Source organism: Oscarella lobularis, chromosome 12, assembly GCF_947507565.1.
Source record: "Oscarella lobularis chromosome 12, ooOscLobu1.1, whole genome shotgun sequence".
NCBI lineage: Eukaryota > Metazoa > Porifera > Homoscleromorpha > Homosclerophorida > Oscarellidae > Oscarella > Oscarella lobularis.
Genome location: NC_089186.1, coordinates 1950079 through 1971646, shown reverse-complemented (window position 1 = coordinate 1971646; position 21568 = coordinate 1950079). Strand labels below are relative to the sequence as shown.

The 21568-nt window shown below is 47.6% G+C and overlaps 9 protein-coding genes across 11 annotated transcripts; 3 read left to right on the top strand and 6 right to left on the bottom strand.

Moving 5' to 3' along the window:
• Positions 1-6: 6 nt before the first annotated feature.
• Positions 7-2456, bottom strand: LOC136193848 (receptor-interacting serine/threonine-protein kinase 2-like). Its single transcript, XM_065982837.1, has 8 exons — positions 2260-2456; positions 1869-2205; positions 1650-1813; positions 1543-1592; positions 1351-1495; positions 892-1289; positions 427-840; positions 7-364 (listed from the first exon to the last, which is right to left on the bottom strand). Exons 1-8 carry the CDS (start codon positions 2427-2429, stop codon positions 93-95), a joined length of 1950 nt encoding a protein of 649 aa, XP_065838909.1. The 5' UTR covers positions 2430-2456; the 3' UTR covers positions 7-92.
• A 99-nt stretch (positions 2457-2555) lies between these two features.
• On the bottom strand, positions 2556-3811 carry LOC136193853 (protein HEXIM1-like). Of its 2 annotated transcripts, XR_010671485.1 has the most exons (3): positions 2989-3811; positions 2720-2841; positions 2556-2670 (listed from the first exon to the last, which is right to left on the bottom strand). XR_010671485.1 is itself a non-coding variant. In XM_065982844.1 (2 exons), exon 1 carries the CDS (start codon positions 3628-3630, stop codon positions 3004-3006), a length of 627 nt encoding a protein of 208 aa, XP_065838916.1. In that variant the 5' UTR covers positions 3631-3811; the 3' UTR covers positions 2556-2841; positions 2989-3003. The 2 variants fall into 2 exon arrangements, 1 of the variants encoding a protein (XP_065838916.1); XM_065982844.1 differs by having other exon boundaries at positions 2556-2841.
• Positions 3812-4123: 312 nt separating this feature from the next.
• LOC136193847 (INO80 complex subunit D-like) lies at positions 4124-7105 on the top strand. The gene is made up of 5 exons (XM_065982836.1): positions 4124-4452; positions 4644-4956; positions 5009-5451; positions 5507-5869; positions 5945-7105. The coding sequence occupies exons 1-5, from the start codon at positions 4398-4400 to the stop codon at positions 6991-6993; spliced, it is 2223 nt and encodes a 740-aa protein (XP_065838908.1). The 5' UTR covers positions 4124-4397; the 3' UTR covers positions 6994-7105.
• Positions 7106-7269: 164 nt separating this feature from the next.
• LOC136193845 (KAT8 regulatory NSL complex subunit 1-like) lies at positions 7270-10521 on the bottom strand. Of its 2 annotated transcripts, XM_065982834.1 has the most exons (7): positions 10303-10519; positions 9480-10253; positions 8935-9410; positions 8798-8870; positions 8665-8747; positions 8402-8512; positions 7270-8345 (listed from the first exon to the last, which is right to left on the bottom strand). In XM_065982834.1, exons 2-7 carry the CDS (start codon positions 10208-10210, stop codon positions 7471-7473), a joined length of 2349 nt encoding a protein of 782 aa, XP_065838906.1. In that variant the 5' UTR covers positions 10211-10253; positions 10303-10519; the 3' UTR covers positions 7270-7470. The 2 variants fall into 2 exon arrangements, with proteins under 2 accessions (XP_065838906.1, XP_065838907.1); XM_065982835.1 differs by lacking the exon at positions 8402-8512 and having other exon boundaries at positions 10303-10521.
• Positions 10522-10629: 108 nt separating this feature from the next.
• Positions 10630-11685, bottom strand: LOC136193854 (cilia- and flagella-associated protein 410-like). Its single transcript, XM_065982845.1, has 7 exons — positions 11571-11685; positions 11504-11522; positions 11400-11446; positions 11300-11337; positions 11063-11248; positions 10948-11012; positions 10630-10885 (listed from the first exon to the last, which is right to left on the bottom strand). The coding sequence occupies exons 1-7, from the start codon at positions 11645-11647 to the stop codon at positions 10763-10765; spliced, it is 555 nt and encodes a 184-aa protein (XP_065838917.1). The 5' UTR covers positions 11648-11685; the 3' UTR covers positions 10630-10762.
• LOC136193852 (endoplasmic reticulum junction formation protein lunapark-like) lies at positions 11655-13330 on the top strand. The gene is made up of 10 exons (XM_065982843.1): positions 11655-11719; positions 11770-11811; positions 11862-12049; positions 12099-12157; positions 12205-12245; positions 12304-12424; positions 12485-12688; positions 12734-12810; positions 12858-12966; positions 13022-13330. Exons 1-10 carry the CDS (start codon positions 11693-11695, stop codon positions 13177-13179), a joined length of 1026 nt encoding a protein of 341 aa, XP_065838915.1. The 5' UTR covers positions 11655-11692; the 3' UTR covers positions 13180-13330.
• On the bottom strand, positions 12614-15448 carry LOC136193850 (putative malate dehydrogenase 1B). Its single transcript, XM_065982841.1, has 4 exons — positions 15233-15448; positions 15055-15180; positions 14403-15005; positions 12614-14327 (listed from the first exon to the last, which is right to left on the bottom strand). The coding sequence occupies exons 3-4, from the start codon at positions 14626-14628 to the stop codon at positions 13207-13209; spliced, it is 1347 nt and encodes a 448-aa protein (XP_065838913.1). The 5' UTR covers positions 14629-15005; positions 15055-15180; positions 15233-15448; the 3' UTR covers positions 12614-13206.
• LOC136193851 (methionyl-tRNA formyltransferase-like) lies at positions 14667-15778 on the top strand. The gene has a single exon (XM_065982842.1). The coding sequence runs from the start codon at positions 14670-14672 to the stop codon at positions 15708-15710; it is 1041 nt and encodes a 346-aa protein (XP_065838914.1). The 5' UTR covers positions 14667-14669; the 3' UTR covers positions 15711-15778.
• Positions 15583-21557, bottom strand: LOC136193844 (CLIP-associating protein 1-like). Its single transcript, XM_065982833.1, has 31 exons — positions 21400-21557; positions 21273-21331; positions 21121-21213; positions 20973-21068; positions 20869-20918; positions 20710-20800; positions 20447-20491; positions 20310-20380; positions 20183-20242; positions 20050-20127; positions 19882-19998; positions 19754-19827; positions 19553-19705; positions 18882-19115; positions 18655-18806; positions 18496-18599; positions 18368-18431; positions 18136-18299; positions 17997-18075; positions 17871-17946; positions 17633-17787; positions 17510-17584; positions 17122-17453; positions 16937-17018; positions 16837-16873; positions 16751-16784; positions 16568-16697; positions 16244-16510; positions 16130-16198; positions 15950-16066; positions 15583-15888 (listed from the first exon to the last, which is right to left on the bottom strand). The coding sequence occupies exons 1-31, from the start codon at positions 21455-21457 to the stop codon at positions 15811-15813; spliced, it is 3294 nt and encodes a 1097-aa protein (XP_065838905.1). The 5' UTR covers positions 21458-21557; the 3' UTR covers positions 15583-15810.
• Positions 21558-21568: the final 11 nt, after the last annotated feature.

Genomic DNA, 21568 nt, shown 5'->3' with positions numbered 1-21568 from the left:
TGTATCCATGGTCCGATTCCTTGGAGACAAACGCGCGCTAAAACCAAGATACGAAACGATATAAAAAAAAAGATTATCTAAAAATCTACAAATCACAACTCATTTATGATGTGCTGATTGACTTTTAGCAGGGCATCTAGTAAGACTGAGCGCGTTTTCTTGACGTTAGCTAGTCGACACCATCTCAGTAGCATTTGATATCCCTGTTCTTGCTGATTATTTTTATTATCCGCCTCTATATTTTGAATGTCTATTTCGCTCAAGCCAAGACGGCGTCCCACTCTTTTCCAGCTGTTGCCCAAACGATCAGATACTTGATCCAATACATCGATACTAGTTCTTTCAGACATCTCTTCATGAGGCCCTTGTTAATTAACCAAAACATAGCTAGCCTACATTTCAATATCTTATTGATCTCTACCCTACCTAATTTTGCTATCATTTGATCGCGTGATAATTGGTAGCCACCCGACGCTATTCCGGAAGTGGCAGCACTCGCTATAGCGGATCGATCAAAGGGCTGATAGACTTGCTCATAAGCAACGGGTCTGTCAGGTGACACGTGAGGAGCAGAGACAGGAGATTGTACTAGAAGATCATATAGGAACGATTGCCTCTCCTGAAGCGCTCGTAGAAAAACGGTGTAGACGTTGGCGCCTTGATTCTGCAAAAAGTAGAGCAATTTCTTTGCTTTTTCAAGCCTCGTTTGCGATGACGTAATAGCATCCATTTGATCCGCACTCATCTGAGGACATTCACTATACAAAGTATCAACAAGAGCTTCAGCATCCAAGCTTTCCACGAGATTTTTCCACTGGTGTTTAATAGCCATTATGTGAGCTAAAGAAAGCATCAGAACAAATAGAGTAACATGTATAAGTGACTATATACCTGGAAGATAAGGAGGATTAGGAGGAGGAATGGCGTTAGCTGCATCTCTTACAGTAAACGGAGCGGCAGCGACTCCCGCATCTATCCGTGTTTCATTATAAGGAGGATGAGACTGAGATAGTGCTGGTGCTGGTGCTGGTGTGGAAAACAATTGCATTGCGGAACGTTGGGTTCCTATTTCAGGTGGCTTGTCCATTGACACCATGGGTGAGACGAGGCCAAGGGGCTGGGGGAGCTGGGGAGGGAACATGGTGTGGAAAGAGTTGAGACTCTCTCCAGTTCTCGTCTGATGGAATGATGATGATGATGGATCAGCAGGTGAAGTAACGGGCACTCCGTGATCCGTGAAAGGCTTTTCGTCACAATGTCCAGCGCTTCGCAATCGAGACACGATTTCTATATAATCAAGTATAGAATTATATATAGAAATTATTTATTTATGGGTGCTCGAGCTTTCCTTCGAATGTCGGTCTTTTCTCCGGGTCCATTCTCCAACATTCTTCGATGAGTTTGCTTAGCGGATACGGTGCCCCGTCACCTGACGACAACGGGGGACGTTCGCCTGCCAGAACTTTTTCACATAGAACAATCTGCTTGTTAGCCTCTAAAGAAAAAACAATAGGAAATAAAACGCTAAGAGATCCTTTACACCTTCATAGGGACGTTTCAATTCCTTCAACTGCCACAATATAAGAGCAAACCTATTATTATTATTATTATTATGAATATTATTATTAAAAAATTTCTCTCTTTCTTACCCATAAACGTCGACTTTGGTGGTGACAGCATCGCCATGGAAACGCTCCGGTGCAATAAAAGGAAGAGTGCTACACGAACGCGTGCCTATGGGTCTGTTCCCCGTCGATCGTCGCGTCGTCTGACTCGAAATTCCGCGCATCTTAGCAAAGCCGAAATCAGAAATCTAAATGAAAGATCAATAAAAACTATATATATATTATCTTCAATTCGTCACTCACTTTACATTGATACGTTCCTCCAACTGCCCCGCCCACGCAATTCACGAGCACATTCGAACTCTTCAAATCGCGATGTATGACGGGCGGCGCTCGCCCGTGCAAGTAGCTCATTCCGCGCGCGATGTCGCGCGTCATCGCCACGCGACACGCCCACTCGCGAACCCGTGGAAATTTGTCGAGTTCGCGAACGATGAGCGTGTCCAAATTGCACGTGCAATATTCGAGCACGACGGCGTAGTGTTTCGGGTGAATGCAGACGCCGAGAAGGCGAACGACGTTCGGATGATTGCCGAGTTCTTGGAGAATCGACGCCTCCGTCATTAGGGAGTTGATTTGCCTGCAAGAATTGTCGCTAAGCGATCGTACGCGGAGAAATGACGCTCTTTCGTACGTATCCTTGAGTCGTTGAGGCGTTCGTAGGACTTTGACGGCGACCGGTCGCTCGTCGACGTCTAGGCGAGCGCGAAACACTTCGCCAAACTCGCCTTCGCCGATGAAGTCGTTGTGCGAGTCGTAATGGATTGCTTCGCGAACGTAAGTCCTCACTACGTGGTCGCTCATCTTTTACGGGAAATCGTAATAAACCCGGTACCCGGATGTGATAAAATCTCGAGTTATTGATTTTAAAATTTTTTACTTACTGTATCTTTGTCCCCACAGCGCGACGACCGAAACGAAATCAGGGCGTATGAGTACTAATAACTTTTTTATTTCCGCGTACGTAATGTAATTAAAATTGATACAAAAGCGACACCCCCTTGAGAAAGTCTTCCAATCGCATGTAGTCTATCGCATGTATGATCTAAAGTAGAGCAATGAGTCTGAACAGACCTAAATGCTACACAACCCACCCAAGAAACGGTAGCCAAACTCATAAAAAGAAGGCTCCCCCACCTGATTTGACTCAGTCCCGCGCGGGCGCGGGCGCGCGCGATCGCGGACCAGCCAATCAGCCGTCGCCGAAGCAAGAAAGCTAATGAATCACACCGTGAGCTACATACTATAGAAACAAGGGTACTAAGATACGGGGGCTCGTATTCTTTTTTTTTTCTCAGTCAAAACGCCGGCTTTTCTCTCACGACTCAAATAAACAACTACAGTAACGTTAAGAAGACTATACCTCGTCGATGCGACATCACTGCTGCTGCAATTTCTCTCTCAATTCGCAATTTTCGCGTCGCAATCCTTGGATTTCGTCCGCGTTTCGATCCTTCTCGACGGCGAGAAGTCGTTCCAAGTCGACGATCTCGTTCACGAGTTCGTCGCGACTCATGCTGCTCAACTTCTCCTCGTGCAATCGTTCGTACATCTCGTCGAACTCGCGTTCGCCGTTCTGAATGAATAACGCCTCGTCGTCAACGTCATCGGCCCCGCCCCCCTCTTCCGACGAAGTCGTCGTTAGGGTCGTCAAATCGTCGGAAAACGACGATTCCAGCGATATCGATCGCTTCGGCCGCTCGGAAAAGACGATTTCGTCGTCGGTGCCGTGATCTTCGATGAGAAAACGATTCGTATTGAACGGGGCCCCCGGTTTGCCGCGTCGCCACAGTTCCTCGCGTTTCTTCGTCTCGATTCGCGTCCGATACTCGTCGTACGCCTCCTTCTCGTCGCGCGACATCTGATCGTACGGTTTCCACTTTCGTCGCGCGCGTTTGCGCCGTCGACGACGTTTCGTTGGCGCGATATCTTTCGTTTTCGCTTCGATCAGCGACGCGTTCGCGTTCTTCGCTATCGCGTCGTTCACCGCGCTCCCTTCGCTCATTTTATGTACAGGCTGGGTAGGGTGACCTTCGACTGAGTCAATTCCGAACGTTCGTGTACGTTTGCCCTCACGCGAGACCACCGTCGTCGTCGCTGATTGGCTCGTGCGTCGAGCAAGACACGCCTCCAATTAATTAGTGAATGAATTGACGTCAAGAACGCGGTGCCAGACGGTTTCGTTTTATCGTTTTGTTTTTTTTGTCCTATTTTGCTGTAGTCGAACCTAGTTAGGAAGAACGTTAGGTTTAGAAACGAGCGAACGCTATCCCAGACCAGTTTTCTTGCTAATGAAGACTGGCGTTATCGAGCCTAATACAAAGGCGTGACTCGCGTTGACCAATGAAAAAACGCGATAAGGTACCTTCATTACGTGATTGGCCAATCAGACGACGTTTCGCTGTAGAGCAATCGCGATAAAGGATTACAATGGCTCGTGCGATCCGCCCTCGAGATGGAAGGGGGCGCGATTTCGTTTTCGTGCCGCTTCGTGCGCGAAACTTAGTAGCGCTAAACCCGGCTCGAGTCGGAGCCGGATTCGGCTTTCCCGCCGGGGTAAAAAATAACAAGGGGAACTATCGCACGAAAAAAGACTGTACGCGTATTGTTTTGGAGGAACGCGCTTTCCTCCGAGCACATAACCCACAACAACTATGAAATCATTTTGCTTCCTCGTTGTTGAGCTGAGCATGTGCCAAGTGCGCCGAGGGCGTAACATCCTTTTCGAGTTCTAGCCTCGCTAGCGTTCCCCAGATCGTTCCGATCTTCATTATGGCGTACAATTTCACTCACGATCCGATGTCGCTCGATGCTTCGCACTTTCTCGGTAAGGAAAATTTCGGTTGTCGTTGCGACGAACGATCCGCTCGTCTCGAGAGTGACTCGCTCGGAGTCGCGAGCGATTTTTTGTCGTCCGATCAGTCAGAGGGGGCCCTTTCGACGAAACGATCGTTTTTCGACGTCTCGAACAAATATTTCACGACTCGAACGCTTCCTTACTTCCAACTCTATCCCTAGGTTCTCAGCCGACCGAGAGAAACAGTCTAGAAAGAAAAATCGATGTCATCGGGGCCCCTCCGGGGGAGAATGGCGTCGCGAAAGCGACGAAACCCCTCTATGAGGGCAAGAACATTCACTATTCGGCAGTGGACGGCAAGCCGCTGTGCAGCTACTCGGAGAAACTGTGCAAACAGCGCCGATTGAACGGCTACGCGTTCTGCATTCGGCACGTACTCGAAGATCCCAACGCGAAGTTCAAACGATGTCAATACGTCGCTCGATACAATCACCAACGGTGTTCAAATCCCATTCCGGAGAACGAGGACCGACTGTAACGCCAATCTCCCAAAAGGGGCCCCCACCTGGCGATATTTCTATTTTAGATACTGCAACAGTCACTTGCAAGTGCTCGGACTTCTACCCAAAACGGTTCGCAAGAGAAAAAACGCGCCACCGCCTAATTTTCAAGACGATCCAACCCCGGGCCCCGTTTCCGTGCCAACGGCGACGACGACGGAATCTCCGCCGGCACGAAAACAACCAAAAAAGCCAAAGAGCGACTCGAAAGGAAAAGCGACTAAGAAGCAACTCGCGCCCCCATCATCAATAAAACCAGAGGTCCCTTCCTTATCACCTCTACCTCAACATCCTTCTCAATCGAAGCCCTTTACCTCTTTCGCTTCTCGTTCTCCGCCTCCGCCTCCGCCGCCTCCGCCCCCGCCTCCCTCTATCGTTCCTCCAGAAATAAAAAAAGTAGTCGATCTTAAATCGAGTCTGATGCTGAGTAGAGTCAGAGAGGAGCCCCTACGAGACGACGACACACAAAGTAAAGCGCTCACACAAACACATAGACATCTTACCTTGATAACATTTTCACGCAGATAGTCATATCGAGGACAAAGATGATTGGCTCTACGAAGAAACCAATCCAAGAGCCAATACAGATACTTCCTCCTATAGCAACAGAGTAACAAGTCGTCTCGCGCACTACGAATCGTCGTTGCGCAACATGCGTAGCAAATTGAGAGTCTTACGTCGAAAGGACGCCGTTTCTACGAAACTCGTTCGAAAGACGTTGGACGTTCTCAAGGAGGCTCCAGTAAGCATTACTGCCGCCTGTGTGCAATCGGCCGCAAAGCCTAAAATGAGAAAGCGCGTTCGACCCGTTCTGTGCACGGTACCTATAGGCAAAACGGTTCTCTGTGGATCCGAAGCGATTCCCTTCACTCGCTTCTGCAAGAAACGTAAGAAATCAATAAGTATATATTTTATTAATCAAATAAAAGGCTTCCCTCTCTCTCTCTCTCTCTCTCTGTTAGATATAAGTTTTTGTCGAGATCAGTTGCTCTTTCGACAGTGCGCCTACGTCCACGCGAATCGCTCCTGCCCCTATCCCGTCTACGACGTCACTCAAACCGTCCCCTTTTGCAAAATGCATAAGAAAATGTACGACGACGGTACAATGGACTTTCAGCCGACCGCAAAAGCAAACCAGAAGGGAGTACGAGCGACAAAACGCGGCGGCGGCGGCGGCGGCGGCGGCGGCGGCGGCGGCGGCGGCGGCGGCGGCGGCGGAGGAAACGTCAATCGACGGGGAAAGGGACGCGGAAGAGGCGCGGCCCCAATAATAAAGGAGGAAGCGAAAAAGAAAAAATCCGCGACGGGTTCGACAAAACGCGGCGGGGGAACGACGTCGACGACGAAACGATCCGTTCGCGCCAAAGTGGCGACAGTGCCCACTACGAAAGGTCACGTGACCATACCCACAGCACCGAAACGCGCTCACTTACCCAATCAAACGTCGACGTCGGGTTCTTCCTCGTCGATGACGTCATCATCCAGCGAGGATGACGACGACGACGACGAGGACGAGGACAAAAATTCGTCGGACGAACACCTGACCTTGCCGTCGACGAATCAGGGAATTCCGGCGTACGAACGCGAGCGCATGGAAATTCTCGCGAAAAAGAATCGATCTACGACGGACACGCCCCCGCCGTTACAGCCTCCCGTTTCGCCGTGGCTCGGCTCGTCGCCTTTTCATCGAACGCTTCCGCCGCCGCCGACGCATCCGGGGCCGTATCGCGATGATTTTTTCGTGACGTCGCCGCGCTCGACGGCGATGTCGTTTTCGAGTCAATTTCCGTTCGACGAGCATCCGTTTGAGACGTCGGATTACGGTGAAGCGTCGTTCGGGAGATCGCTGTTGAATCCGGCGGCGTTTTCCTCTCACTTGCATCCTCACGGGATGTATCGAGGAGGAGGGGGTAGCGTTGGGGGAGGAGGAGTGCAGGGGAATGTGGATCCCATGCAACTGATGCATGCTACGACGCCGTTTTTTGACCAGACGTCGCCGACTGGTCACTAAGGGGGCGGAGGGAGTTCTATCAATGTCTTTGATTGTAAAAATGCTGGGGTGGAGTTGGCTAATTAATTAATTGAGTAATAAATAGAATCAATCGTTAAAAAGTGTGAGCGGAAGTTGCATATCACATGTTCTCTAAATGAAAGGGTCACAATAATTACAGTAAGCCTACATATCCCTTGGTCTGCACTTTCAATGTAATACAGTACTATTACATTGCAGTGTGCCCCCCCAAAGAGTAGCAATACCTTGTATCCTGTGTAAGCCCAGTGGGCTTACTTAGAGAGAAAAAAATTATCTATTTTTACTTTAGATTGCCGCGCGAACGAGTCATTAGTAAGTGAAGAGCCAAGCAAAGCCAACAATATAATACAATCATTCTACAATTTCTACTCATCAAATACATCACCACCACCGCACGGCACGGCACGACGGCACGGCAACGGCACCCCGTTCAAATCACACGCAACGCGTAATCAATTATCTCTTAGCAACTTTAATAACAATTGGACTCGAAGTATCGTTTACAGCGGCGGTGGCGGCGGTGGTAGTGACGTCACGCTCACCACCCCCTTCTTTTGAAACTGGAGATTTTGCCTCGTTTTTATCTGGGACCACCACCGGTTTCGAAGACCCAGGAGGAGACGAAGAACCGCCGTCATTCTGCTTCTTAGAATGATCCGGGGCAATAGTTCTCTCATCATTGCTATAATTCTTCGCTCTCGTTGATAACAACTCAAGCCCGTGTATCTCATTAGCGGCTAGCATGGCTCTATACGTCGTCTCAGCGATAGGAAACCGTCGCCTTGGCCACGCAAAAGCCCCGGATTTCTCCACGGATTCCGCCCACTTCTGATAGGTAGTCAAGCAGCCGCGCCCATTATTTAAACTCTCCAAAGTCAACGGTTCTCCCACGGAAATAAGAGTACTTCCGGTTACGGACCCGGAAGGCGACGCCGCCGCCGTCGCCGCCGCCGTGGGCGCCGTCTTATGATTACCCTTTTTGTACCAACTCATGTAGCGCTTACGTTCTTGAGCTTCGGCGCGCGAATGCCGAGCGGCGAACGCTTCCTCGCTCAGATCCTCTTCAAAATCTTCGTCCTCTTCTTCCTCCTCTTCCTCCTCTTCTTTGTGGTTCTGGTGGCGGGGGTGGAGTCCGTTGGCGTGGCGACGACCGGCGGCTGTTTTTAGTTCGTTGTTTCGCCATTTCGGCGTCACGATTTCCTCGTAGTGAATCTTTTCCACGCGCGTCGTCGAGAAGAAGGAGTTGGGAATGACGATTGCGTTGATATCGAATGCAGTCGAACGTCGCCGCTTCAGAGCGCCGGACGGAAACGAAGAAGAAAGAGAATCTCCTAAAAGAAAAATATATATAAATAATCAATGATTTTTTTTTTCATTGGGGATGTGCCTTCGGATATCGTTGCCCTTCGTTTCATTTCGGATTGGTATAAACGAGTTCCAGATAAAATGCTGTTGGAACGCATTTGGGGAGTCGTCGGAGCCGAGTATGATTGATTTCCTAGAGAAATCATCCATCACATGCATATACAGGTATTGATCCATAATCAATAACTATATAATAAATAAACACTATTGAGTCCCCCACTCCCACATATAAATAATTAAAATTTTTATTAAAAAGGTCTCCCCCCCACTCTTCTTAGTTCTTACTTTCGTATTGCAACATAGCAGCTGATGCACTATTCGAAAGAAAGGAGCGTTTCCTCTCTGACCCAGCAGAATAACGAGATTTTCTATATAGACCCTGATAAGCAAACACGCAATACATTTATAGATTATATACCTCTTTATCCCTTTTGCTAGTAGCCACCGTTCGTGTCGAACCGAGGCGTGTAGCAACAAAGGAAGAGACGCATCTAATACAAAGGAAAAAAATACGCTGACCCCCTTTCGCTACTAACATCAATATTTTAATCACACCAGTCAATAGCGATAATCTAGGATGAAACGAATAATCGAGATTGCTCAATTGCACGTTTATTGGCTGAGTTGCGACTATCGTAGCATCTTCCTCGTCGTCGTCGTTATCGTGTGACGTCAAATTTCCGCAAATGATTCGTCGTCTCGGAGCCGATTCCAAGGGAATAGCGCGCGCGCATTGCATCGTCTCTTCCCCGTCGTCGTCGTCGTCTTCTTTCATGAGAAGTAGCACCATACTCGATCCGTTTATGGGTACGACCTTTCTCTCGCGATCGGTTTGCGATTTGGCGTGCGTGACCGTTTCCAAGGGCGGTCTAGCGTGCGTTACACTCGCCCTTTCCGCGTCCAATTTCTCACATAACTCAGTTTGCTTGCGAATCCGGTATTCCTGATCGGATATACGGGCGTGTAGCAGCTGCCAATGCGCGCCTATGCACGCGCGATCCTCGTCCCATTGACGCCGAACGAGATCAGCGCTAGAAACAGAAAAAAAAAACGCAACTGTAGCAAATAGAAACTCACGTGAATTTCACGTGGGGGCGAACCGCGTGCGGAGAATCGGCTTCTTTCTCTCATGAACGGGAGTCTCGCGAATCCAGTCAGAGTCGTCGTCCCCCCCGGAACTTGACTCGGTTTCATCGGCGTCTTCGGCGCGTCGAATCCGTTCGAATCGGCGTCGTAGAGAGTCGGAGGCGATTCGCGCGTCGCCTTTCGTCGTCGCGCGCGCCCATTCGAAACGCCCTCGCGTCGTCGAGCGCTCGTCGAGCGCGAAATCGTCCAATTCGCTGGCGACGCGTTCGCGCACGCGCTCGCGTTCGTCGGGCGCCAGGCGCTCTCGCATCGATCGCACGCGCGCGCGTAGCGCCGATCGACGATCGCGATAGCGCGTCGATCGTCGACGAAATTCGTTCGATAGAATGGGCGATTCGACGCTGTCCACTTCCTCTTCCTTCTCGCTTCGGCGTCGCCGTCGCCGTCGTCGTCGAAACGAGAAACGATCGCGCGCTTCGTCGCATTCGTCGTGTCGATCGCAATCGCGATCGCTCGCGTCGTAGGGGGCCCCTTCGACGTCGACGTCGTTTCGATCGCGAAACGAACTCGTAACGAAGGTAAGACTCGTCGTCGGCGACGGCGACGAATCGGATATCGCGTTTCGATGCGACGAGGGCGGAGGCGGTGGCGGCGGAGACATTTTACGCGACGTAGTAGTTGATGAGTCTTCGGCGGGGGCGGCCATACAATGTCCCAACAAACATAGCGCTGCAGTAGCGAGCATGTACGACGGGCGATTCGACTGGGGAGACCCTTATAGCCTAAGCCTTTGTCGCGTTATCGCGCGCTCCTACGTTCGTCGAACGATTGCGTTACCAGATATCTGTCCACGCCGCGCGGCGACCTTTCTTCGATCGCACGTGACTCGCGATGCGCGCCCTGGATGACGAGTTCTGCGAGAGGTGAGAACGAGAACGCGTACGTCTTTCCCGCGCGCTTCTCGCTTCGTCGACAATTTCGATCGTTCGACGTTGTATGGGGTCGTTCGATCCGCGTGTACACCCCCGGCGTTGGCTCCGCGCTTTCGAAGTTCGACCTTTCCTCGCAAGTCTTACGTCAGCGACGCGGCCTCGTGGTATTTGCTGCCAGTGCACGTGACGTGAGGCTCGCTACGCCTATTGGTTCGTCGACGGGCGGAACGACTCGAACGCGCCAATGGGCGACTAATAGAATTAAGATACGTAAAAGAAGGCGTTGCCCGCGAACACGCCTTTTCGTGAGAGAGAAAGCGGTGGAAATGAAGAAAAACGGCGCAAATCACGCGCTCATACACCGATTACGCACTCGACGACGAACACGACGACTTCTCCTTGATTCGCTTTTCGACGAGCGCGAGCTCTTCGTCGTCCAGTTCGTCCAAAAGAAGAAAAACGCACTTGAGAACGTTGCCCTGTCTCGTCTTCCGCACAGAATAGAAACCAGAAGTCCAAAACCCACAGGAATCGTTCCCCAAACAATTACCTTTGTTCCTTTCTGTTCCGTTTCCTTGCCATCAAATTCCTCAATAGATTTTCCGTGTACAACGGCTAGATTTAAAAAAAATTGACGTTTTAGTTTAAAAATTTCCTTTTCGCACCAGTGTTATCCAATTTTTTCAAATTTGGCAATATTTGAAGAACTCTGTCTCTATCCGTCGAATTTTGATAACAGGTGTTTCCTTGCAACCACAAAACTCGTAAATTAGGTAGATGAGACAGATGCTCCAATTCCTTCAAATCCACCAAGAGATTTTTTCTCACGTAGAGCTCCCTCAACATTTTGCCTTCAGAAATTATAATCCAATTAGTGTAGAAGAGACACTTCCCCTACATACAGTTCGCCAAGTCTTTCAAGGTATCAATCCGATTCACACTAAAAAAGGAGTCAAGCGATGACAGATACAGATATGGGAGTGTCCTCCTAATATCCTTTGCCTCAGATTGAGCACTTCTATATTAGGCGTCTTTTGAAGAATCGTGATCTAACGCGTTTCGATAGTGAAACGATCGTTTCCCCCCACGGTTCCCCGGACACTTACGTCGGACACGTTCAGTCCCCTGCACGAGAATAGCGCGACAGAGCGAAACGCGATCAAAACAACGCACCAACAATTTAGACTCTTCACTCGACTCAAATTCGACGCCTTCGACTTCGTTAGAACGATTTCTTCCGTCAGTGCCATAGTCGCCCGTTGATATTCGCGTCGTGACCTCCCCGGATACGATATATGGGAAACCTAATCGGACGATTTCGAGTAAGTTGATCGCTGAAATCGCCACTAAACTCGACGACGAGTGCATCTAGTCTCAAAGATCGGCCAAAGAGCAGCTCGCCGACATCGAAGAAGTCAAAAAAATTAAAAAAATTCGCTTTCTCGCGTTCCATGTTTCGATTAGGAAATCGTTCGAATCGAAGCGCGACGTCGCCACGCGCAGAGTTTGCAGAACAAGACGATAGGCTATTTCGTCTTCGTCTGCATCGTTCTCTACCTGTTCGCCGCCGTATTTTTCTATTTCTACTATTCGCCTCGCGATTGGGCAGAGAGACTCATTCTCTTTAGTCCTTTCGTCGTCTTTCCCTTCTTGTGAGAGATTTACGGGTTTGGGGTCACGTGGTACATAGTACATATATAGATTTTATGGGATTAAAAAATTACTGACGTATGCCTTTGTCGAACAAATTCGTCGAAACGGTATTAATCACTAAAACTTATTGAATTTATAGCACGGGTTCTTTTAGATGTAAGGCTTAGCGAAATTAGACATAAGAAGCGTCACATTGTAAGGGTCTCACATTACCTAGGGGCTTAATCCTTATATATGGACTGGGGGGGTTTAGTTGGATAACGTCAAAGAAACTGAAACGTTTAAAGTGGCCGAAGAAATTCTTAAGAAATACGACACCGAGTATAGAGAAACTCGCGCGCCCAGACTACAACCGTCCTCTAGAATGGAATCTCGTAAAAATAAAATAAGGGAAAACAATTATACATATGATATCGAAACCCACTCCCTATTAGAATTACGTCATCGCAGGCCAGCCAATGATGACGATAATTCCGGAGCTCGGCCTCTTCCCCAAGTGCGTCGTCACGTTTCTCTCCCCACAGCCCAGGCACCCCCGCCCCCGCCCCCGCCGCCGCCACAACAGCAAATAATTTCCCCACAACGTTCTCAACCCGTACTCTCGTCCCAACAACGAGAAGTCTATCAACTCATGCCAGGTATGAGAATAAATCAATAAAATACGATTTATTCAATTGATTAAGGTTATGTGGCTCGTCCGGCTCCCGGGCCTCCCTCCCCCTGCCCTATTCTCCCGAGGGAAAGAACGACTCTTGATAAAGTAAAGAGACTCTTATCTAAGGAGGGGGGGTCACCTTGATTCTTTAGATGGTTGAATATATCATTGGGGATGGAGCTAATAATCGCTACGCGTTGATTTGTAAGAAATGCTACTCGCACAACGGAATGGCTCTACCGGACGACTACGAATACCTAAGTAGAACAAAAGCTTACCGAACGTTCCCCCTATAAACATTTCATATTCGATGTAGCATTTCGCTGTGCTTATTGCTACGAAATCAACGAGGCGAGAAAGAAAAAGCCCAACGTCGACGTTCTGGTGAAAGAAGAAGCGACAAAGAGCGACGAAAAGCCAGACGATGCCGCCACCGCCGCCGCCGCCGATGACGACAATAACAAAGAAGATTAATTATAATTTTCCAGTTTATTGACTCAGCTACTTGTCCTCTGAATCGCGAACGATTTCCTCCTGATTTGTTTCCGTAGTCGCTTTGCTTTCCTCTTCCTTATCCTTATCCTTATCCGTATCCGTCTCGAAATCGAAAGTGAGATCCACGGAGAACGCGGACGCGTTTGCGCGCACGGGAAACGAATAGATCGTCCCCGCGGGAATTCCATACCATCCCTCCGATACCAATCCCACGGATTTGACGTCATCCGAACCGCCGAGAAACCAATCGGCGAGATGATTGGTCAACGCCGCGGCGACGAGAAGCGGCGGACTTCCGCGTTTCGTCGACGTCAAAGCCGCCATCTCATTGGTCAACTTCTCCTTCTCGAAAATCAATTCCTTAGCGTGACGATAAAAGAAGGGTGGACCGCTTATCGATCCGACGTGATTGCGTACGCGAGCGCGCGCGAAATCGACGCGAGACGCGCCGGATTTTCCCCATATGACTACGTCACTTACGTCGCTGGAATTCACGCGGAGCGCGCGCGCGAGAATTCCCTTCGCGCGCATTTCGATGTCTCGCGAGAGCGCGGTGACGTTCTTCGACGAAACCGCGTTCGTTTTCTCGAGAAACGACGCGGCCAAATCGAAACAGTTCTCCCCGCCGAAAAATACGATTTTCGCATTCGGACTTTTCTCGTCGACGATTCGCGCGTACGATTCGATTCTCGCCGCGTCGATATCAATATTACTCATTAGAAGAACGTCGACGTCGTCGAACGCTTTCGCCGGATCGCTCGTAACGAAAATATTTTGAATTAGAGGAAAGGCGCAGTCTCGAATCTCCATGGCGACGCCCGTAGCAACGTCGACGTTGTCTTCATCCAATAGGCGAATTTCGAGTTCACACGTTTCGCCGAAAACGTCTCCACGTCCAATTTTTCCCAAAGCGTGATAGATCACCGTTGATGAGCCTTCGTTCGTTGCTATGACAAAAGGCTTTGGGGCTTTCTCTTCGGACAAAGCCTTCGATTCTGAATCTTTTTCGTATTGGGCTAAGTTTTCGCTGCCAATTTCTCTATAATCGTCGTCTAATAGTTTCGCTTCGAAACCGTAATTGTGACGTGCGTAGACGACAAAATCGTCGCATCCTCCCATATAAAGACCTAGTAATCGTGAATTACACTCTATGGCGGTCTCTAGCGCATGTGAGCCTACATAAACCGTAATATCTACCTTACCTTTGCCTCCTCGATTGACCAATTCGCGCCATATGAGGGGAGAATCGGCGTGCTGCCAATTTTTATCGTCGCATTGCGTTTTCAGCCATTCGGGCCATTCGCTCGCCGATTTGATGATTTTGTGCACTTGGAATGATGGCAAGTTTGTCGCTAGGTCGTCGGCTAGTTGCTCGGCGCGGGCGTAGCGCGGACAATCGGCTTTTCCAGCGATAACAAACTTCGCCATCGTCGTTGCTGGGGAAAGGTAACGCGCGTTGACTTGTCGTCATGCAGTCGAGATTCCGCTTTTCCTTAGCGTCTTCGCGACTATGGAAGGCCTTATCTACGTCACCGCAGTCTGCACTTTTCCTCGGCAGTGACGAGTTCTCATCAAAAGTCCTACGCAACGTACATCTACGAAAAATCTTTCCCAGCATCAAAGTCGTCTGCCCATCGTCCGGGCAACGCGTACACAACAAAAAAGTAGCAAATAAATTTCGGAGGGACGCGAAGGAGTTAAATCTACCGACTATCGACTGGAAAGGAAACGATAGCTTACTTTTAGACGTAGAAAACATTGATTTAGCAATTGTCGCGTCATTTGGGCACAAACTCTCCAAATCCCTTATAGAAAAATTCCCGTACGGAATCATCAATATTCACCCGTCCTTACTTCCGCGTTGGAGAGGAGCAGCTCCACTGCAGCACACAATCATGTCCGGTGACACGAAAACGGGCGTCAGCCTCGTAAAAATCGAAGACGAAAAATTCGATAGGGGACGTATTCTCATACAAAAGTCTATACAAATAGATAGCGAAGTTACGTACGCGAAACTACGCGATACCCTCGCCTTAATGGGATCAGAGCTTCTTATCGAAATTATGGGCAATTTTGATTGGTTCTCCGCCAACGCGAAGACCCAGGAAAATCAAGCGGGAACTCTAGCGAAGAAAATATCAAAAGAAGCGGGGTTTATTGATTTCGACGACTCCGTCCTTATCGATCGTAAATTTCGCGCTTTGGGTCACGACCCGGGAATCTATGTCCAAAGAAACGAAACTAGAATCAAACTAACAAGTCTATCTCACGTCCCTGACGACGAAACGTGCCCAGAATGCGCAGAATTGACAGCGGGCGAAAGCCTTCACAGACGAGACTGGAACTGGATCTACACAAAGTGCAACAAGGGCGGCCTACGAATAGAAAAAATTCAAATGCCCTTCAAGGCTCCCGTATGGGCAAAAGACTTTGCTAATGCATATATGCAAAGAATCTCTAATCAGTGGAAATCATTGAAATTCTACCCCATCCAGACTTACTACTATTGACTCTTATTTGTACTGTACTTCGCGCGCTTACGTGTGTATCTTCTTGTATCTACTTCTAGCAGGCGTAGTATTACAAAATAATTTCGCAAAGCGGTGGTTTTCATCTTCTTCCGTCGGGCGACGTCGGACTCATCGCTTGGGCTTCGGCTCGTTTAATGTACAGATTCAACAATTTCATCTATTAAAAAACTCAATTACGTACTCTACCACCTATTTATTTATTTTATTCGTTTGCTTGCCTGACTGCTCGTGAGGTGAACTGTGTACTCCATCATTCGTTCGCCGACAGCAAAATGCACGGAAACCATGCAGAAAACGCTCGCCTTTCGAACGCTGCTCGCCGAGTGACTATAAGCCTTAAAAAAACATAAGCGCGCCTATTGTCGCGATTCTTCTATCCTTGAGGGGACAAGTCTTACGGTGACTAACACGGGCATTATTCGCGGTAGAAATGCCGTTAGTTCTTCGTCACTCAGTCTCTCAATAATCTAGAGTCCTTCGCATAAAAACATAACCTTCAATTTTTTTTTTACTTTTGTTATAATCTTGATAGCGAATAATAAAACGGAATGATCTTCTTTCGCGATGATTGGCAGCAAGAAGCCGACGCATTCCACCGGCTCGATGGCTCGACTCAGCGGTCCAATCAGCTCGTCCATCGCCTTGGTGACGGCTTCGTTCGAATCGCGCGTCGACTCCAAAACCGTTAGAACGAGAGTCTCGGTATGAGAAGCGAATCGTACGGGCTGACTCATCAGAATTTCATACAGGGCTCGAATCGTTAGAATTCGGATTGCGTTCTTCGTAGAGAGAGGAAGGGAAATGAGAAAATGATTTTTCACCTTTTTTGTTCTCACTGTCTCGTGTCTGAGATGCGAGTAGATTTTCGTTAGGACAACGTCGAAGTGGTTTTCCCAAAAACGAAACGAGTCTTCCTTAGCGATGTGAATGAGTCGTCCGAGCGCGCTTTCAATGGTGGAGTTGGAACTAGGGGAGAAGACTCAAAAGACTTTATGACGCGCAATTAATTGACTATATACCCAGAAGAGGACAAGTCGCGAAGAAGATTAGAATCTAAACGACATTTTATTATCATTATCATATCATTATTTATTTATTTATTTACCTGCTTGACGGGTTTCGCCGGCTTCGTCTTCATCCGACTGTGAAAACGAGACGGTCTATAGCTACAAAGTATCCCCCCTCCAAGAAGTGGATTAGATTACCTGTTCTTCCATATCATCGCTCATTCTCCCATTGTGCTTCTCTTCGTATCTCAAAGGATTGTACACAGCAGAAGTAGCCACACTAAAAAAATAAACCAATAGAGCCCTAGGGGATCCTCAACAGAATTAAAAAGTAGAGAGATACTAAACTAAGTCTCGCCCTAAAAGGAGCCCCGTATTAGTACCTTGGTTGCTTAGGCGACAATTCTCTCTCTTCCCGCTCTGTCCCCCTAACAACCGGCGTTGCTACGGTCGCCGTTGCCACGGCGTAACCAAGGCCCCCTTGAGGCGGGGTCCCCGTACTGGGCGACTTTCTTCTCACACTCCTTTCCTTGTGCATTACACTTGCAACGGCCTTGTGTTTGAATAGCGGTATCCCGGTCTTCATGTGAGGCAATTGCGACGTCGCCGCTAGAGGCGGCGACGTCACGTGACCCTCTCTCCTCTCCCCAGATCCAGGTCTCGATCTCGGCGTGTCGTGATACTTCGAAACGGGATACTCACCACTAGAAGACTTCTACGAAAAAAAATCCATAACAAAAGACCAATTAAAATCAAAGATTAATCATTTACCTGCGGCGTAGCAGCTGGCGCAGTCGATCCCACGTCTTTCTTCATATGAACTTGTAGCACTTTCGTAGCAACGTCCTAAAAAACAATATAAATTCAAAAATTTCACGTTTTCAATACCCGTACGCGGAAGTGCTTTGATAGTTGAGCTAGTATCATCATAAACGTCGCTGTATTGACTTCGAAAAGAGCGACGAGGACTTTGGCACTGAGTCGTCTCACTTCCAAGCTCTTCTGTTCCGTTGTGAGCGTAATAATCTTTCCGACGCCTAATCGAATATGTAAACCAAGAGAAATTAGTCAAGAAAAAATATTCAAAATCTATTGATTAATTAATAGTCGATTTATTAATAGGCAAGGATATCAGACACGTTTTGAATGACTTCGGAATCCATTTGAGGAATTAAGGCGAGAAGATAATGAAGTACAGCCAATTTAACCTGAAAAACATCTTTTAAAAATCCAGTAAATAAATAATTAATTAAGTGACTTTGTTATTCATTGGCTGCGTCTGATCAAGCATGATTTTAAGTATGGTATTGAATTGCAATCCCGGATCAAAAGACTCTCTATAGAAAAATTCAATATCTGATATCCTTATATGGAGATTTTCTTGAATTAATTAATACCTGACCAAATGAAGAGTTTCCGTCATTTTCCGCGACACGGATCCCCGCAAGTCGCCGCCCATTTTGTGAAGAAGTCGAAGGAGAAGAACGAACATCCAAAACGTCAGCTGAGATTTGAAAATTCGCACGAAATCGCACAGCATGTCCAAATACAGAACAAAAACCTAAGAAAAAAATTTCCAAAAAAAACTCCATACAGAACATCGATTTAATTTAAATTTTTTAATCGTACTTTTGCGTGAGGTTCGACAAAGAATCGCTTGCACGCATCCGTAATCTTTTTAATTTCGACCTTACTGTTGGGGGAAAAATTTCGCGTGAGAGCGGATTAATTAAACGTATTTTTTTACGCCTTCTTACGAAAACGTTTTCGTTGTGTGAAACAGGTGATGAAGACTCAGAACGGAATCCTTTCGCTCCGACCACGACGACGAATTCGCGAGAAGAAGAATCTCGTCGAAATCCTCACAAATGGCGTCTTGTTATTATTATTCGCTTTCAATTTTTATTATTTCTTACTTCGATGAGATTGAATTTCAAGCTCGTCATTTCGGACATCGCCGACGAAAAGGAGACGTCGGACGCCACGCTTCCGGTCTCGTCGTCGTTTTCGCTGCTACTGTGTAGCCGATGATGCATCATGCTCTCCAACGCGTCCTTCGACAAATACGCTAGAGATAAAGAAAATAGATATATAATCGTAGATACTTTTATTTATTTATTTATTTATTTATTTAATTATTTACCTGGTTTTCCTGGCGTGCGTCTTCTCTTTGGAGTGGCAAGACGGTTGATGAACGCCTGGGTGGCGCTGGGCGCCGCGTGACCCGTCTCAATCCACGTTCTCACTGGATCGTTCGTAGGAAGAGGAGACGGAGGAGGAGGCGGATGATGATGATGATGATGATGATGAGCGGGACTCTCGGCTACCGCCCTTCGCTGAGAAGAAGAAGAATGCTGATGATGATGATCAGTCGTACCTAGAAAACATAAAAATAGAAGATGATGGAGAGGAAAAAATACGAGAACTAGGAAGTCAGAAAAACTATGCAACACGTCAACTAAGACTTTAGGTCTCCCCTTGACCATCTTGCCTCTCCCTAGTCCTCCCTATCTCTTTTCTATAGACGTCTGCCTGTGTTTGTGTTTGCTAACGCGTAGACTACTAACAAGGCCGGATGAGAGCGGCGAAAACATTCAAAACCAAAGATTCTTATGCTACGAGCAGACGCTAAGGGCGACTGAAAGTAAAGATTAGAGGCGCTCAAAGCTACAGTAGTAAGTCTATTAAGACTATGGTGCAGCTGAAACCAAAACTAAAGATATTCATACTCTAGAGGCGCTCAGAGCTCCAGGTCTATTAGGACTATGGTACAAGGGCTGGGACTGCTATTGGGTCTGAGAGATGTACTCGTACTTGGTTTCGAAAGGAGGGTGTGCACGGGTGAAGCTACGTCGCTGTGGGAACGTTGACCATGCGTTGTCGTAGCAGGACGATAATGATAGGGGGTCGGAGGTTTTCTCTGAGCGGAATGTCGTCCCCACGACGACATTCGCTCGCCACTCAAATCTAAGAACACTCGCCACTAATGAATTATATCGAATTTAGTTCTCTTACCTGGAGCGCTTGCGTGAAACGCGCGCGACGATAACGTGGAAGATCCTGATGACGTCGACGACGATGATGACGCTCTACTCGCACCTTTAGCTATATATGTATATAAAATTAAATTTTTTTAGACTCGCTTTGTTCCTGCTCCTCCTGGCTTTGACTGGTTGACCAATTTCCGGGTATTTGCGTCGAATCCCGTCCAAATGTGCTCCCCGCGTTTTTTGAAGTGATCGCAAAAATGCCAATAGGCACTAACACGTAATACGTTTAATTCGATTTCAATAATTTTCTCTTGTCCTCACTTTCGGCCGAACGTGCGCGCTCCTTGATCGGAATCCGCTATCATTTTCACGACGGAGTCTTGCAAAGATTGCGCGTGTCTACATATTAGGCAACTCTGTAGCTAAACTGTCCAACAGATTCTGAGAAGTTTACTTTTCCAAACACTTCGATGGCCAAGTCTGAAGGATTTCCGTCAAATATTCGGAACAGCGTCTGCACGCGCGCGCGGAAACAAGTTCTCAAATAAATTTTGAAAACAACTGCGTTTATATTAGATTACCTTCGAATTACAGACGATCGCGAGGACAAAGTTTGAACGAAAATCGGAACCAAAATGTGAGATTGAACGGACTAAAAATCGCAAACAATAAATAAAATATTTACATAAAAAAGGCAATAATCCTATTCAAAAGGTACCTTGATAATGAATACAAAGCACGTGTGAGCAGACGTAGATATAACCTAAAGAGAACAAACCCCCCAATAAATATATATATTGGACGGATTTTAAAATGTCTTGAGACAATTTTTAACGTTCGAACTCGTTCGAACCCGTTCTAAAAATTGTCTTAACGATTTTAAAAAATTGTCTTGACGATTTTACAAACGATTTTTAAAAATTGTCTTGACGATTTTTATATTTATATATTTAAAGATAAATAACGTTGATTGAATTAAACCTTTGCACTGTTTGGAAGGAGAGTGAATAGAGAAGGCAAGATAGCGACGACAAAACGATCCAATTGACTTCTGATCATGACGGCGGCGTAACTACGACGACCAACAAAGGTCGATTATATAGCATAAATATTTATTATCTGAGCCCCACCCCCTCCCACCTTATGGATACACATGCCTCGCGACACACTTGAGATCGAAGGTCGCATACCTAAGATAATATTGAATTGACTTATTTGGATTATTCATTAGATTAGGTGCCTACGGCTTTTTTCATTGGTTCTTCGAGACGTTTGAAAAGAGCGACGAAGCCGTCGTATTCGCTCGCGTCATTTTCGATTAATCCCCGCAATTTTTTGATCTCGAAGAAAAAATTCGACGATTTGATTTTCTCTAATTTTTTTTCGTTATACCGATGTGATTTTCACTTCCCAATCGACTTTGTCGTTTTCCAAATCGGCTTGTATCGAACCGATTTCGGCTTCCAATTGACGAAAGGTGCTTATCTGAAAGGGGCGCGTCCCTCTATCTCTCCACACTGTACTTCCCCATTGCGGGGGCTCACCGAGATCGACGGATGATCGCTGAATGCCTTTTTGAAGTCGCTTTCGTCGACGGCGCCGCCTTGGGAGAAAGAGAAGACATACGGGCATGAGGATTCATTTGCGACTAAACGCGCGCCGGATTTGTACTGCGATTTGCGGCGGGCGGAAGACGAGATTTGAATCGAGACGACGATGCGGACGACATTGGCGCGACCTGCGTAGCGAGGCGAGAAACGAGAACGCGAGAAAACGGGCTCCTCGGTTCCTGTGCGCGCGAGCCCGTATAAGAAAGGCGCTCGTTCTCGAACGCGCGCGC

Excerpts from the sequence above, each read along its gene's own strand:
- LOC136193848 (XM_065982837.1), bottom strand. The coding sequence starts at position 2,429 with ATGAGCGACCACGTAGTGAGGACTTACGTTCGCGAAGCAATCCATTAC. Across the intron at positions 2,206-2,259 it reads CCTCAACGACTCAAGGATAC|GCAAATCAACTCCCTAATGA; the intron begins GTACGAAAGAGC and ends CAATTCTTGCAG. Across the intron at positions 1,814-1,868 it reads GAGGAACGTATCAATGTAAA|ATTTCTGATTTCGGCTTTGC; the intron begins GTGAGTGACGAA and ends TCTTTCATTTAG.
- LOC136193853 (XM_065982844.1), bottom strand. The coding sequence starts at position 3,630 with ATGAGCGAAGGGAGCGCGGTGAACGACGCGATAGCGAAGAACGCGAAC.
- LOC136193847 (XM_065982836.1), top strand. The coding sequence starts at position 4,398 with ATGGCGTACAATTTCACTCACGATCCGATGTCGCTCGATGCTTCGCAC. Across the intron at positions 4,453-4,643 it reads CGATGCTTCGCACTTTCTCG|GTTCTCAGCCGACCGAGAGA; the intron begins GTAAGGAAAATT and ends CTCTATCCCTAG. Across the intron at positions 4,957-5,008 it reads CCGGAGAACGAGGACCGACT|ATACTGCAACAGTCACTTGC; the intron begins GTAACGCCAATC and ends TTTCTATTTTAG.
- LOC136193845 (XM_065982834.1), bottom strand. The coding sequence starts at position 10,210 with ATGCTCGCTACTGCAGCGCTATGTTTGTTGGGACATTGTATGGCCGCC. Across the intron at positions 9,411-9,479 it reads AAGCCGATTCTCCGCACGCG|CGCTGATCTCGTTCGGCGTC; the intron begins GTTCGCCCCCAC and ends TTCTGTTTCTAG. Across the intron at positions 8,513-8,664 it reads TGCTATGTTGCAATACGAAA|GAAATCAATCATACTCGGCT; the intron begins GTAAGAACTAAG and ends TGATTTCTCTAG.
- LOC136193854 (XM_065982845.1), bottom strand. The coding sequence starts at position 11,647 with ATGGCACTGACGGAAGAAATCGTTCTAACGAAGTCGAAGGCGTCGAAT. Across the intron at positions 11,249-11,299 it reads CTTGAAAGACTTGGCGAACT|GCAAAATGTTGAGGGAGCTC; the intron begins GTATGTAGGGGA and ends TAATTTCTGAAG. Across the intron at positions 11,013-11,062 it reads GAAAAAATTGGATAACACTG|CCGTTGTACACGGAAAATCT; the intron begins GTGCGAAAAGGA and ends TTTTAAATCTAG.
- LOC136193852 (XM_065982843.1), top strand. The coding sequence starts at position 11,693 with ATGGGAAACCTAATCGGACGATTTCGA. Across the intron at positions 11,812-11,861 it reads AGCTCGCCGACATCGAAGAA|GAAATCGTTCGAATCGAAGC; the intron begins GTCAAAAAAATT and ends TGTTTCGATTAG. Across the intron at positions 12,425-12,484 it reads GTCCTCTAGAATGGAATCTC|AATTACGTCATCGCAGGCCA; the intron begins GTAAAAATAAAA and ends ACTCCCTATTAG.
- LOC136193850 (XM_065982841.1), bottom strand. The coding sequence starts at position 14,628 with ATGGCGAAGTTTGTTATCGCTGGAAAAGCCGATTGTCCGCGCTACGCC. Across the intron at positions 14,328-14,402 it reads GGTCAATCGAGGAGGCAAAG|GTCTTTATATGGGAGGATGC; the intron begins GTAAGGTAGATA and ends CACGATTACTAG.
- LOC136193851 (XM_065982842.1), top strand. The coding sequence starts at position 14,670 with ATGCAGTCGAGATTCCGCTTTTCCTTAGCGTCTTCGCGACTATGGAAG.
- LOC136193844 (XM_065982833.1), bottom strand. The coding sequence starts at position 21,457 with ATGTCGTCCGCATCGTCGTCTCGATTCAAATCTCGTCTTCCGCCCGCC. Across the intron at positions 21,214-21,272 it reads GCGATCATCCGTCGATCTCG|ATAAGCACCTTTCGTCAATT; the intron begins GTGAGCCCCCGC and ends CGCCCCTTTCAG. Across the intron at positions 20,128-20,182 it reads CCATCGAAGTGTTTGGAAAA|ACACGCGCAATCTTTGCAAG; the intron begins GTAAACTTCTCA and ends CCTAATATGTAG.